Below are 15,441 nucleotides of genomic sequence, written 5' to 3' on the forward strand. Positions count from 1 at the left end.
TTCAAAGTTAGTTTGAAGCTCAGGCATGGTAGTGTGAAGGTAAACACCTCCAGGGATTAGTGGGGAACTGTTTCCATCCTTTGCTCTTTCCCTTACAGAGGAAGAAGGAAGCAAGCAACAGTACCAGCTGCTACAGGAGATATGCAGAAGATTATAGGTTTTATTATTATTCTGACAGCATTTCTTATTTAGAAGCAGTATTTTTGACAAGTAGTGTTTTGGTGTAACTTAAGGGCTGAACATTTAAGGGGCTCTTTTTTGTCTCCCAGGACACACAACTTCTTCTTTCCTTTAAGTTAGGTGCCTAATAAGATTCTCCTTGGTAAAACTCAGGTTAAACTCAATTAGCTTCTCTGCCAATGTTAAGGAGATTAAAGTGGCTATTTTTAGATGGCTGTGTATGGCTTGGTTCAGAGTGAAAGCACAAGGAGTTAGAAGTAACTCAAGTGTAGAATTTTGCTCTTACAAGAGGGAGAGGGGAAATAGGAAAGAATAAATACTAAATTAGGGTACAATGATGAGTTCTTGAGTCTGAAGTGGCTTCTTTTCTACTTTCTGTAGAAAGTGAACATGCTTGTTTTCCCCTCCTCAGCTGTTCTGAGGATGCTTGAGGGAAGATCTTCTGTATAGCAATCAGACTATGTCTAAAGCAATAATACAGTGGAGGTATTAAATGCCATTCCAGACAGGCTGCTTGATATTTTGATTTTCTTCTACCTGAGTGCTCTTACACATTTCAGTCTACGTAACTTAAGGCTGAAGACTTAATGAATTGCCAGTGGTACTGAAAAATTCTGGTTTTTTTCCCAAGTTCCTCAATTCTGTGCTTTCATTTCAGGTTATTGCAGATAGTAACTGTAGCCCTTGCTTTCTCTATTTAGGAGAAATGTTTGTCGTCACTTGCCAAGGTAGTACCTAAACCTTTTTCCTTCAAAACCTAAATAAAAAAAGGTAGTGTCTGTTCTGTCTTTCCCCTTCTTCCCCCCATAAGCTACACACAATGTGTCAGTCTTCTAGTTACTTCTAATGTTTCATCCATTATTTTCTTCTATTATTTCACTGTCCTTCTTTCTGATCTCTTGAACTCCATGTCTGAAGAGAGGTAGGAGGGATATTTTATTATGAATGTGAATTGTTCTCTTAGTGGTGTAACGTTGGTACGTTGCCTATAGATTATGTTCATGCTTGCGTAAATAGGGTTAGCATGGATCCAGTAATCCAGTGCTGTACCTTCATTAAGCTTTGGTGTGGATTTATAAATACTTTATACTACAGTAGCTTCTGCAGTGTTGAACAAAGCACTGCTTCTGGAAATGAGATTCTGCAGTTTGTTTACAGTAGTAGTCAGATAATGTTGCCAAATGCTGGAAGAACAGAGAGCAAGACTGAGGCCATCAGAATCACCTTAGTGTCACAATTTTTTACCCTAGAAAAATGTTTAGGCAAGCCTTTTAAAAGCTTTCCTCACAAGTAATAAATATCTGTTACAGTAATGTGTGCAAGCTTAACTATGAATCATAGAATCAACTAGAGGTTGGAAAAGACCTCCAAGATCATCAAATCCAACCATTATCCCAGGACTGCCAAATCCACCACTGAACCATGTTGCTAAAGGCCTTATCTACATGGTTCTTGAACACTTCCAGGGATAATGATTCCACCATGTCCTGAGGAAGCCTGTTCTAATCCCTGATCACCCTTCTGGTTGAGAAATTTTTCCTAATATCCAGTCTAAACCTCTCCTGGTGCAGCTTGAGGCTGTTTCTTCTTGACCTGTCACTTGTTACTTGAGAGAGGAGACTGGCCACCTACTCTGCATCCTCCTTTCAGACAGTTGTAGACAGCAGCTTTATCCCTGTCTCCTTTCTTCCCTTACCTACATTTCTTTCACCACAACACATACTTTTTTTAATGCAAATACAAAAAATGCAGCAAGCTGAAAGGGCTTCAATAAAAGCTCTCAAGGAATACTTACAAGCTGAGAAGCTTCTGGAGTTTATTTCCATTTTTTACCATTCATGACTTTAATAAATGGCCAGAAGATATGACAGGACTACAATCTAAAAGCTAAGAAACTATGGTAGCATAACTCTGCAGCAATCTTTTATGGAAAAAGTAAAAAAGAAAATCCTGATGCAAACGGTTTCTGTGAGTTGACTTCTGCTTTTAAAGCTTCAGTTATATGATCCCTCTGTCTCACATAACTGCTTGTTTCAGCAGATGGTAATGTATGCATTATATATAAATATAAATACTGAAATGAACTCTGCACAGCCAATTTCAACCACAGCTTGTTCCCCTCTCCAACAGGTAAAAAGCAAGATGGAGCTGTTGAAAACCGTAACAAAGGTAAATGCAGATTCTCTGATCCTTTCTTGCAAGTCCCTATTTTCTGAGAGTGTATGTAATAATGAATACATACTTTCCTAAGCAAATGAATATTTAAATCTAAAGTGCTTATGCTAAAGATGGCACAAGTGAATCTGTCCAAAGCACATGCTTAAATGAACTTGGTAGTCTGAACACAGCTAGATACTACAAAAGTGAACTTTGCCATTGATTTTCAAGCTATCTTGTTGAGGTGAGTTAGCCTTGGCTGGCTACCAGATACCCACCCAGCTGCTCTCTCACTCCTGCCTGCCTCATCAGGACAAGGCAGAAAATAGGATGAAAATCCTGTGGGTTGATATGAGGACAGGGGGTACTTATTAATTGTCTTCACAGGCAAAACATACTCAACTTGGGGGAGATTAATTTACTGCCAATTAAAAATAGAATAGGATGGTGAGAAACAAAAACATTTTAAACAATTGCTCCTCTCTGCCTCCCCTTCCTCTCAGGCTCAGCTTCACTCCTGATTACCCCTGAGGAGTGCAGGGAGATGGGGAACAGGGTTTTTTGGTCAGTTCATAACGCTTGTCTCTGCTCCTTCGTCCTCACACTCTTCCCCTTCTTGATCACAGGGTCCTTCAAAAACGACTGTATCCTACTGGAACTTTTCCAGTGTGGGTTTTCACGGGCCACAGCTCCTGCCAGGAGCCTGCTCCATTACGGGCCTTTCACAGGCTGCAGCTTCTTTCAGGGCACATCCCCCTCCTGTGGCTTGGGGTCCTCCATGGGCTGCAGGTGGAGATCTGCTCCACTGTGGTACTTGGTGGGCAGCAGGGAGACAGCCTGCTTCAACATGGTCTTATCCATGGGCTGCAGCTCCCCTGCTGTCTGCACCTGGGCACCTGCAACCAATATACTTGTTTAAACATTCATGTGTAGTATGGCGTCTCTGGGTACAAGGTGCTACGCAGTACTGGTGTTGGTAAGCTTTGTAAGTATCACTGATTTTGGGGGCTCCCCAGTGGATAAACTTACTTTGATCTTATCTTCTAGCTAAAGCCCAGGATGGTGCAGCCATGGAAATGCAACCACTGAAGAGTGAGGATGGTGGGGATGGAGATGAGAAAGACAAGAAGAGAGCAAATTTGCCAAAGAAAGAGAAGTCAGTTCTTCAAGGCAAGCTTACAAAGCTCGCAGTTCAGATTGGCAAAGCAGGTATGATGTGTCATTAAACTCCTTATGTTGATATCACGTGTTTGAATAAAATTGGAATGTGTGCAGTTTGTGAGGGGATAACTGAAGTAGCTAGCCTTGACTGGTTTGATTATTTAAGTGCAAAATTCCAGTACATGCAAATATGCCACTGAGTGTGCTGATGGCTTCTCAGATTGTCATATGGATGACTTTTATTTTTCCTTGATTTAAGTAGATTCAGGCTTTAGAGTGCCAGCTTCTGGAAGACAAAATTTGAACTTCATAACATTGGACAATTGTTACAAAAGATTGTTTTTAGATAAGGCATTTATTGATGTACCTAGAGAACTATAAGTTGAGTGAAGTCTGGAAAATGTAGTAGGGTCAACCAGGTTATCTCTGGTAGTTCCAGAGGCTTAGATATTTCCACTTAACATATGCCTTACAGTATACAGCACTTTTTGACTTTCTACTATCCTTTAGCTTCTGTTATTCTTCAATCAGCTAGTATTCAGCTGTCTTTGTAAATGGTTGCTTCTTGAAAGTAGGCTAAAACAACAGTGAAGTTCAGTGTAAATTTTAAGCTATGTTATCTACCATGTAGAGGTTTAATTAAAATATTTCAGGGTTTATTTTGACCCATGTGGAATTATTGGAAGATTTAGGTTAGGGACTTTAAGAAGTCTTGTAGCCTAGCCCACAGCTTAAAAAGGGCTGACTTCAGCGTCTATGTCATAAGACAATTACAGTGTGAAAACAAAGGAAATTAAGCTTTTAGCTTTAGCAGTCTAGTTATGTATAGGAATGTTAATTTTTCAGGAAGACTTGTACTGACAAATGTGGAATAAAGCTTCCATGGCATGTTTAATATGAAGTAATGTTCTTATAACACTTTTATTTTTTCCCTACGTTTCATAGGGCTTCTGTTTTCCTTTATTCACTTTTTGACCCATTGTAACTCTCCACATACCCTTAATGCTCATCTACTTCACACATGCATTTTTCTGTCCTGCACACACTGAAGCACCTTTTTATAAAGAGTTGACGCTTCATACAGTGAATTCTGTTCCTTTATTCCAGCTAGATCCATTTTCCTTCACTGTTTTTATGTGGTGTCTTAAATGTGCTGCTTGGCTTGCTAGTAGCCGTTCTGGTTTGTCTTCCCAGTTATTCCAGTTCACTGAACACTGTGCTTAGCTGCCATATTTAATCCCAGCTTCAGGAGGAAGCAGGGTACAGACTGTCAGCAGCTTTCTCTAGTGACTAATTCAGCAGTACAGTCGTTCAAGGTCTGCTGAATTATTTCAGTTCCTGTTCTGCTTAGTCAATTTACATTACATATTTGTCTATCCTGATCATAATTAGATCTTTCACTTTTCAATTAAATGGATGGAGGGAAAAAAAGATATTGGAAGTTTCTAAGTACTTGCATTGGAAGTTGGAACACCTTTGAGAACTACTTCAGTGTTTCCTGACTTGCCTGTTGAAAAATTATATAATTACTATCTAGCTCATATAAAGGCAGAAGTATTTGCACTTGAGTCTATATTGCCAGATATTTGAGATACTTTCTGACAACTGTTTATTCTCTTTTTAACAAGGTTTGTTGATGTCTGCAATTACAGTCATTATCCTTGTGTTATATTTTATAATTGATACCTTCTGGGTTCAGAAGAGACCTTGGCTTGCTGAATGTACACCAATTTATATTCAGTATTTTGTGAAGTTCTTCATTATTGGAGTTACAGTCTTGGTGGTGGCAGTACCAGAAGGTCTTCCACTTGCAGTCACTATATCTCTGGCTTACTCTGTTAAGGTAAGTGAATAGGTGTGGAACAGATTTTAAGGGTAGGTGGGTGTATTCATCAGCTGTAAATCTCAGTTTAGGTATGGTGCATCACATACGTAACAGACTGGGGAGAAGCTTTTCATGTTTCCCTGAACTACATAAGTATTTTACTTAATATCTGAATACATGTTAACATGAACAGTGAGCAGTGGCAGGCTGTTGTCACCATCTAAAGATGAGTGGGTTTAACTCACAACATTGTAGCATTTGCTTATAATAAATAATGTGTTAGAATTTGTAAATAACAAACTCTTCTGTAAAGCTGAACTTCTACCTAACTGTGTTAAGCAACTGCTACAAAAGTTTCTGGATTGATTCTCCTTGAGGATTGAATATTGTAGAATATACAGCTTTCTGTTTATTTTGCAACATATTTTTTAATTCATGTTCTTTGTTCTCTGTATTTTCTTATTGCTTCCTCATGCTGGGGCGTTATTAATCTGAAAATATAATTGTAAAGATATGGCTGTTTAGCCTATGTTCTAAGACTTAACTTGCAACACTAACTAGTAGTGGCCTTAGCATTTTATCATTTGAATACTGCCTCTTCAAGGTTAAAATACTATCCAAATCTGTTAAGTAAAGAATTTAAAGAGATATTTGGCCTATGAAATTTACGTAGTCCTCACTATCTTAGCTGAAACATTAGGCTCCCAGTTTGTATTTGATTTCAAGTCTGACTTTAGCTCTTTGAAATATATGTCACCTGATGTTCAGATAAGTCTGTGGCACAGCTTACTTGATTTTTCTTATAAGCAGAAAGATTATTTATTTATTTATTCATTCATTCATTTTGTTGTGTCTGGTAAAGCTCAGTCTGTACCTCTTCTCAATTTTAAATATCATCATAAGCTATTTGCTCATAATACAGCCTGAATAGCATCAGTAGTCAGTGAGACATGCAGATGTAAGGGATTAAGTCTATTTATGAACCTTGTTCAAAATGAAGTTTACTGTGATATATTAGAGTTAAAGGAATCCTTGACTGTGGCAGCTACAAAGTCTTCCTAAGATGCTAGATGACTTAAAGGCTCAGTATCTTCTGAAGCTGCTGTGTAAGACTGGACACCCTAAATGAGAATATCTGAAATGTGAAGTAATGATTATACCTGTTGACTGCTTTTATTTCCTTAGAAAATGATGAAAGATAATAACTTGGTGAGACATCTGGATGCATGTGAAACAATGGGCAATGCAACAGCTATTTGCTCAGATAAAACAGGAACATTGACCATGAACAGAATGACAGTGGTCCAAGCCTACATCAATGAAAAACATTATAAAAAAATTCCAGAACCAGAAGCTATTCCAGAGAAAACCATGGCTTACCTTGTGACAGGAATTTCGGTTAATTGTGCTTATACTTCCAAAATACTGGTAAGTGGATGTCTTCATTCTAATCAAGGTAAAAAAACTTCCTCAAAATTTCCAAATTGTCTGGTGGCCACATGGTGGTAGTCAGCTAAATAACTGTGTGTGACAGAATGCAGCATAGGGTATTTTATACCTGCTGTAGATTGCTCAGGCATTCATTTGAACGTAAACTGCAAAAATAGCTTATTTCAGTTAGAACTGGTAGTTCAAAGATACAATCTCAGAAAGACAACTTCAAGATCACAGTTGTATCTAAATTTGTTTTTATAAGTGGGGCTGTTAACTTACTTGAAAAACATCTTGGCTGGGTTTGAGCGCTACTCGAAAGTAAGCGTGTAAGAGGAGTATAACATCAGCTGGAATGGAATGGGAAAATGCAAGTACAGATGAGGGTATTAATGGATTTTTATTCCAAGTACTGTTGTATGAGTTTGTAGGCTTTAGAATTGTAATATCTTTGCTCATACCTTGTTTGAGACTTGGAAAATACTTTGGAATGAAAAGAATAATGGACCATTACACATTTTAAATACTGGACTGGTTAGCACTTACGTGCATCATTTTCTGAAGCTATGTAGCTTCCTTGCTGTAGTTATTCCCATGTATTGCATAACTTGTATTCTTTTAGGCAGGAAAAATAACTAGTAATTAGTTTTAAAGAATAAATTAGCACTTCAAGGTTTAGTAGAAGTCTACGCTGTGAGTGCTTTGTATAGGAATAGCAGTAAAACCCCAGTCCAAAAGCTACTTTTCAGCCAGCCTTCAATAGCAGTACTTAAGATGGCACATCAAGATTGCCAGCACTGATTCCTGTGAAAAAAGACTGTAATACTCCTAATGATTTGTAGCATGTGAGGAATTTCACAGTCTAATTTTCTAAAGATTTTTATATAGAAATTAAACCAAACAGCTGCATGTAAACTGACCAGGTCCCTTACTACTATAATTTTAATCAAATTACACCCAAGGCAGTCATAGTTAGTCTGTTTCACAGAATCACAAATGGCTAAAAGGAATCTCTTGAGATCCTCTGGTCCAACCCCCCTGCTCAAAGCAGGATCAGTCAGAACACATTGCTGAGAGCTGTGTTCAGTCAAGTTTCAAGAATCTCAAAGGATGGAGACTCTGAAACCTCTGGGCAACCTGGTCAAGTATTTGACCACCCTTAGAGTAAAAAGGTGTTTCCTTATTTTCAAATAGAATTTCAAGAGTTCCACTTTGCAGCTGCTGCCTGCTGTCCTTTCACTGTGCACCACTAAGAAACCTGGCTTTGGCAGTCTTTACCATTGCTCCATCCGCCTGCCCCATTCAGGCATTTAGTACGTACTGATAAGTTTCTCCCCCAGAGCCTTCTCCAGGCTGAACAGTCCCAGTTCTCTGCCACTCCTCACATGTCAGGTGCTCTGGATGTCCATGTCTCTTTTACTGGCAAGCTTAGAACTGGACATCTTAAACTGCACATTAAAGTGAACATTTTGAAAGTGCAAGCATTCAGTACAGTCAAATCCAAAATGTTGCTGCTCTGAAAAATGAAAATGGATCATTCACTCGTGATTAATACGGTTCAGCTCTAGCCGCTTGAGGCATGTGAGGCTGTTTCTGCAGGTTTTTGCTCCAAACTACACTGCAATGTTACAGCTATATAGGTTCAGAAATAACTTGAGAGAAATTTTTGCACTTTACTTACAGGACTAGTATGTGCATATTTCACAGGGCTGAGGTAAGAAACTTGTTCTGGCAATAAAGGGTTGGAAACTTGTTTCTGAACTTTTTCCAGTTAAATAGGCCATAGCCTGGAAAACGGAACTTGTAGTGAGACTTAAGAAGCTTAGGGACTTAGGTTTTTCAATGGAAGCCTAACAGGTGAGGTGATCGCAGTCTTAAGTATTGAGGAAGCGTTATTACAGGAAAGGACACTTAATTTAGCAGAAACAATGCTAATTTAAGTAAACTTGTATATATTTTTAAAATGCCAAGTAATTGTTCAGGGACTACACTCAATTGATCAGAATCTGATCATTTCAGGTAATGGAAAATACCTTTTAGAAATACCGTGTTACAATTTGATACAAACTGAATGAGTGATTTTTAAGCCTTGAGAAAGGGACTGAAAGATCCTAAACAGGTACGGAAGTTACCTATAAAAGCTAGCAGTAGGACTTTGACTCATGACTCATGAATTTATAGAGTAAGCATTGTGAAAGTGAAACTTCCCCATCCCAGAGTTAAGCTTGGCCTTGGCTTCTTTTTTTCTAAATGCTGTACTTCAGTGGTTCATAAGTTAACCTCCTAATCAGTGAAGGTTCTTGTTGTTCTTGCAGCCTCCTGAAAAAGAAGGTGGCCTACCACGTCATGTTGGAAATAAAACTGAATGTGCCTTGCTGGGATTGCTCTTGGATTTAAAGCGTGATTATCAGGATGTAAGAAATGAGATACCAGAAGAGGATTTGTACAAAGTGTACACCTTCAACTCTGTTAGAAAGTCTATGAGTACTGTCTTAAAAAACTCTGATGGCAGTTTCCGGATATTCAGTAAAGGTGCCTCTGAGATAGTTCTTAAAAAGTAAGAACAACTATTGTAATTCAGCACTTAAATTTGGCTAAATGTTCTGATAAGTGAGGAGACTGAAGTGCTAAACAACATTGTGCCTGTGAAATACTTCTGTTGCCCTACTCTCAAACAAGTGCAGCAGTCTGTACCTTTCTGACTGCAGCCAGCTTCCCAGCTTGTCTCCTTCAATTGTTTGACTTTCTACAGCAAAAAAGGCGATTAGCGTTTAAGTTACTTTAATTCTGACACCCCAGCCCTGCTCCCCCAAAAATGAGCTGGTTATGATTAATTTGTGAACTCTCTTAGAGGAAAGTATCTATGAAGTGATCAGTTCTGTAGGTAAACTATTCAAGTTTTAGGTGTGGTTGGTCAAAGTGCTCATTCATCTTCCAGTAAAGTCCCAGCAGCTACTATGCCTAGATTCCAGGAAGCACTTGTGCCTTTGAAAAGTGATTGCTTTTAGTTTCAAAAGACTGTGCAGGTTGGTGTCCAAGTTGGTAATTTTAAAAGGTGGTTTGACTTGGCCAATGGAAAAACTTGAGGTTCTTTTAATGTGACAAAGCAAATTGCTTCTTTATCCATCTGCCCGTCTATAGAGGATTTATTAGTATGAGATAAAACTGTTACTGAGAGATTAGTCACCACTGGAACAAACCTTTAGGTGTAAAGAATGCTGTGTTAAGTCCTAATTAGACGAGAAGGGAAGTCAAGCATGTATGCATCATGTTCTCTAGGAACAGCAGTGGTAGCCAGTCTGGTCTTGGTTCTAACGTCAGATTGTGTCTAGTCCAAGTAGCACATAGATAATATCTGTTCAGTTTACCTTTTTGCTTGCTACTAGACCCCCAAACAATCATCTAGGAAAGTCCTAATGCACTACAGAAGTTAGAAGTAATTTTTTTCATAGTGAGGTTTTAAGTCAAGTCTCATCACTGAATAAGTAAGTATGCCTATGTTTGCATCTATCTTCAGAAGTATTTTGTACCTTACTATGTTACTGAGCAATTGAAATATAGAAGTTGATAGAACTCATTCAGCCTCATGTGGTCCACTTGGCTTCATACCTGAGATAAGAAAATAAATAATAAGGGCACTTGGCAAAGAACAAGAAAACTGATTTGGATACTGTTGGAATAGTTGTAACTCCAAAACTATTTCAGAGTATGTACTGACTGGGAGAAGTCTTAGCAGCATAAACCACTTTCTTTACCCGCTGCCTATGCAGTGCCAGAAATTAATATCAGAGTTTGTAACCTCATTTCTCAATTGTACTGCTTATTCGTTATTATAACATGAATGACTGTTCTTGAGCACGGAAAAGTTAAACGTGAATATTTATAAGATGCAAATGATTCACTAACAAGTGTAGAAAAAAATGCAGCAAACTTTTTCAAGCAGAGCAGCTTCATTAACTTTTTTTTTTCCTTTGTGCTCAAGTCAAATATTTGAAATACATTTCAATATAATCTTTACCTAAAGTTTATTGGCTTCCATTTAGTAATCTTGGAATGCTTTGAATTTATCATAAGCCCTGTGACTGCAGGTAACACAAGATATCCTTAGTTGGTTGCTGACATTTGAATAGATAACCAAAATCAGAAAATTTAGACTTCAAATTTCAGTTATGATGAATATTATGAAGCTTTAAGGGACTGCTTCATTTCCATTTCCATATCCTGGACAAGGTGGAAACTTTTTTATATGTATTACACCTGAGAATTCCCTAACCCCTCGGGACTAAACACTTACACATAACAGTAGTCGTCTTGAGCGATATGCCAGGTCTGAACTTAATATTTTTGGAAAAAGTCATAAATTCTTACAGTTTTTTTCAGTGCTACATTAGTACTAATTTGTAAAACGAGTGCTTATGGCATTGCTTTATGGCAAAACTTGGCTAAGGATGCAGATGAACAAGACTAAATTTATTGTTCAAAATAGTTGGTAGTGTTATTCGTATTAGTGAAGTGTATATATAAGCTGTTTGTGAAGGCAGTGGTATTTTTGGCATGAAGAAACTAAAGAAACAACTAAAAGCATGTGTCAAAATGCTAGAGTACATAGTGTTGAATCTAATCTCTTATATAAACATTTAAATCAGATTTAATTATTTGCTTTTAATTTAATATTTCACATTAAGAACTCTGAATTCTCTGCACTTGGGGGGGGGGGTGGCAAACCTGACTACTCCAGGGTATGAGTACCAGAGTTTACTTTTAGTGCTGTAAGTTTAGTGCTTACAGCTGTTTAAGCACCACATGCATGTTCTGGAAGCATACTGCACTTCTGAGACTTGTATAACTGTTAACAAGGTGGGATTATTTTGTTGAACTTGAAACTGGATTGACTTGACTCAACCATGCAGACACTAGTCTGTTTACATACAATGGACAAATGGATACTTCTGGGAGGTAACTAAAGTTTGTGTCCTAAGTTTGTTGGGCATTATTTTCATCCTAGGATGACTGTCTCTGTTAACTTTCCACAGCTAGGATGTTTTGCAACTGGGACAAGATTAAGCTCATATGGAGAAAATTGTTTCAGAGGTGCTGCTACTGGCCTTTTTTGTATGTGTTCAAGTCTAGTGAAAAAAAAGCTTGTGGAAACCTACTGGAGTTGGCTAATAAGCCATTGAATGGGCTGAACTTCTGGTTAAAATGTGCTAACTTTTCAAACATTCCTTTTCAGGTGCTTCAAAATACTGAGTGCTAATGGAGAACCAAAGGTATTTAGACCTAGAGACCGCGATGATATCGTGAAAACTGTAATTGAGCCAATGGCTTCTGAAGGGCTCAGAACCATCTGCTTGGCATTCCGAGACTTCCCAGCAGGGGAACCTGAGCCAGAATGGGACAATGAAAATGATATTGTTACTGGCCTGACATGCATTGCTGTTGTCGGTATTGAAGATCCTGTGAGACCTGAGGTGGGGTCATTGACTAAACTGCAGTGATTGTATTATGGATCTTGATTCATGTTGTTTGTTATGCAGAGAGTACACAAAACTGAATTGCTATTGTATGCCTTAAGCATGGCTAATAGATGAAAATCTAACTTCTTGGGGGGGAAAGTTAATGTAACTATAAAAGCCGATTAGAACTTATTAATGTCACTTATGCTGTGTTACTGAAGCTCTGTACAAACTAAGGTGCTTAATGTGAGGGGTCTCAGTAGTAGATGGAACAGCTTGTCATTTTTTTACCACTTGGAATATTAGGAGCATTGTTTAGGATAATATTAGCCATTGTACTTGTTGCCAGCTTCTCATGGGGAATAGAGAGAAGAGTTTGTCACTCGAGAGCTGAGGTATGGAGTCTGGCTTATGGTTGACATCTAAGGAGGCAGTGTTTTTAAACAGTGAAAGCTTTTATGACACATGTAAGTGGAACTCCAGCCTGATTTGTATAATCATCACTTTACACAAAAAGTCATGGCTAAAATAGTGGAGGGTTGAGATGTAACTGATTTCACACAATCATAAATGAAAAGCCAGTACTTGGTACCTACAGCCTAATGAGGATTTTTATGGTATTTTTAAATACTGCAGTATTTGAAAACTAAGGAGGTGGGGAGGGGAGGCGGGAAATGACAACAACAAAGCCTCTTTGCCAGAATTTCTGTGTTTTTCAGGAAAATAATTGCAGTAAGATACTTAATTTTTTTAAATTTTCCATAAGAACAGTCTTGATTTTAAAATAAAGAGCTATCCTGGATTGAGCCAAAAACATTCCTTTCACTCACATGTCTATATTTATTCAGATAATGTGCAGTCTCTGCTCCTGTGTGTTTTCTTACAGGTACCTGATGCAATAAAGAAGTGCCAACGTGCAGGCATAACTGTACGTATGGTCACTGGCGATAACATTAACACTGCTCGTGCTATTGCATTAAAATGCGGTATTCTGAATCCTGGTGAAGATTTCCTGTGTTTAGAGGGCAAAGACTTTAACAGGAGAATACGCAATGAAAAAGGAGAGGTAAGCATACTGATTGTGAAGTAGATCAGCAGATATTCTAAATCTAAAGGTGTAATATAACCAGTGTTCTTTTGCAGATAGAGCAAGAGCGAATAGATAAAATTTGGCCAAAGCTCCGTGTTCTTGCAAGATCTTCTCCCACTGACAAACACACTCTCGTAAAAGGTAATTAAAAACTATCTGTGCTTCTAAGTAAAGCTCCTAGAAAAACATCTCAGACTGAGCAGTGGGAAATGCCTATGAGGGTGTCTTCATTTGCTGAATGATGTATTTTTTTCTTTTTCCTCTTTGAGAAGTGGAGCCAATTAGGTCTATCTGTTCTTGTTCTGGCTTTTTTCTTTTTTTCTTTAAATTATGACTGAGGAAGACAAAACTGGGTTTCTCTTTCAGGTTTAATCTGTGCTGTGTTGTCAATTTCAAACTCTTAACGTCAAGATGTCATTTCATTTTAGGTATAATTGATAGCACTGTCTTTGAACAGAGGCAAGTTGTAGCAGTAACTGGTGATGGTACCAATGATGGTCCAGCTCTGAAGAAGGCAGATGTTGGATTTGCTATGGTATGATATTTTATTTTTAATCTTCAGTATTTTGGAGACCTATTTTGATACAGTAACTTACCAAATCACTTCAGATTAAACAACCTTGCTTGTTTCATTAGTCTAATATACAACTAAGTTAATGGAGACAACATTTCTTAGACTTAATACTAAATACTTTTTCCTCCTTCATTCTTCTAACTTATCCATGTTCCATGTAGGAACAGAATTAATTATACTGAAGACTTCTAAAATGAGATCTGTTCAACGTAAGGCAAAATGACTTTAGGTGGTAAATAGCATACTGTGTTGACCTTGAGTAAAGCTTATATGCAGTATGGAATGAGCTGATTCATCTCTTTTCCATGAAACAATGCATAGGAACAGGGAGACTATAATGTATGAGACTGCCAGTTGATACTTAAAGTGGTTTTGGAGTCTATACTAAGAGACATCTCTAGTACAGCTGAAGTATCACAGTTTCATGACAACCTAGGATTTGCATTTGTCTGGATGGTTTCTTAGATTACTTGGCTTTCTCAATCTAAATTCTCAACTACCCTTTCAAATGGCAGCTAAACCAAGTCTTGGCTTTAAGTGCTAATACTGGGTAGACTCATGTATTAAGTATGAAGGCTTCAGCTTTCATTTGTCTTTCAAAACAGCATAAGATAGGTTCCTAAAGCTTCCTTTTGCCTCAAGATTTCTCCTCAGTCTTAAGCTAGATAGTTTGGTGCCAGTAGGTCACTTAAGCCTTTAAAACCTCATTATAGAATCATAGAATAGTTAGGGTTGGAAAGGACCTTAAGATCATCTAGTTCCAACCCCCCTGCCATGGGCAGGGACACCCCACACTAAACCAGGTCAACTAAGGCTCTGTCCAACCTGGCCTTGAACACTGCCAGGGATGGAGCATTCACAGCTTCCCTGGGCAACCCATTCCAGTGCCTCACCATCCTCACAGTAAAGAACTTCTTCCTTATATCCAATCTAAACTTCCCCTGTTTAAGTTTGAACCCGTTACCCCTTGTCCTATCACTATAGTCCTTAACGAAGAGTCCCTCCCCAGCATCCTTATTGGCCCCCTTCAGATACTGGAAGGCTGCTATGAGGTCTCCACACAGCCTTCTTTTCTCCAGCCTGAGCAGCCCCAACTTTCTCAGCCTGTCTTCATACGGGAGGTGCTCCAGTCCCCTGATCATCCTCGTGGCCCTCCTCTGGACTTGTTCCAACAGTTCCATGTCCTTTTTATGTTGAGGACACCAGAACTGCACACAATACTCCAAGTGAGGTCTCACGAGAGCAGAGTAGAGGGGCAGGATCACCTCCTTCGACCTGCTGGTCACGCTCCTTTTGATTATTAAGCATTTGAAGGCGGGGGGGTGGGCAGGGGGAGACAACCACAGTCCTACACCACATGCAGTTGCACTGATTTAGATGCTAATCTTGAAGGAAAAAAATGGGAAGAGGAAGAGCTTTTGTTCATTCTTGAGTATTTTTCAAAAGCATAACTTACAAATTTGACAGCTATGTATGAAATGTTCTAGACTGTAGCAGTCTTGGTTTCTTTTAACGAGTATCTGTTTTCTGCTGTTGTATAGCTGTTGTAGTTGGCACTTTCAAGGGC

General features: G+C 38.5%; 1 protein-coding gene across 14 annotated transcripts in view; it reads left to right on the plus strand.

Moving 5' to 3' along the window:
- ATP2B1 (ATPase plasma membrane Ca2+ transporting 1) overlaps nucleotides 1–15,441 on the plus strand; it is a 35,535-nt gene that overhangs the window by 8,207 nt on the left and 11,887 nt on the right. For 9 of the 14 annotated variants that reach the window (XM_080611247.1, XM_080611253.1, XM_080611255.1 and 6 more), the window contains 9 exons: nucleotides 2,311–2,349; nucleotides 3,385–3,546; nucleotides 5,127–5,341; nucleotides 6,509–6,751; nucleotides 9,070–9,311; nucleotides 11,988–12,225; nucleotides 13,097–13,276; nucleotides 13,354–13,441; nucleotides 13,729–13,835. In XM_080611247.1, coding sequence (XP_080467373.1) covers nucleotides 2,311–2,349; nucleotides 3,385–3,546; nucleotides 5,127–5,341; nucleotides 6,509–6,751; nucleotides 9,070–9,311; nucleotides 11,988–12,225; nucleotides 13,097–13,276; nucleotides 13,354–13,441; nucleotides 13,729–13,835 — 1,514 coding nt within the window. The remainder of the gene's footprint in view (nucleotides 1–2,310; nucleotides 2,350–3,384; nucleotides 3,547–5,126; nucleotides 5,342–6,508; nucleotides 6,752–9,069; nucleotides 9,312–11,987; nucleotides 12,226–13,096; nucleotides 13,277–13,353; nucleotides 13,442–13,728; nucleotides 13,836–15,441) is intronic. The other 5 variants (XM_080611254.1, XM_080611256.1, XM_080611257.1 and 2 more) reach the window with 3 other exon arrangements.

Source organism: Psittacula echo (genome assembly GCF_963264785.1).
Source record: "Psittacula echo genome assembly, chromosome: 1".
NCBI lineage: Eukaryota > Metazoa > Chordata > Aves > Psittaciformes > Psittacidae > Psittacula > Psittacula echo.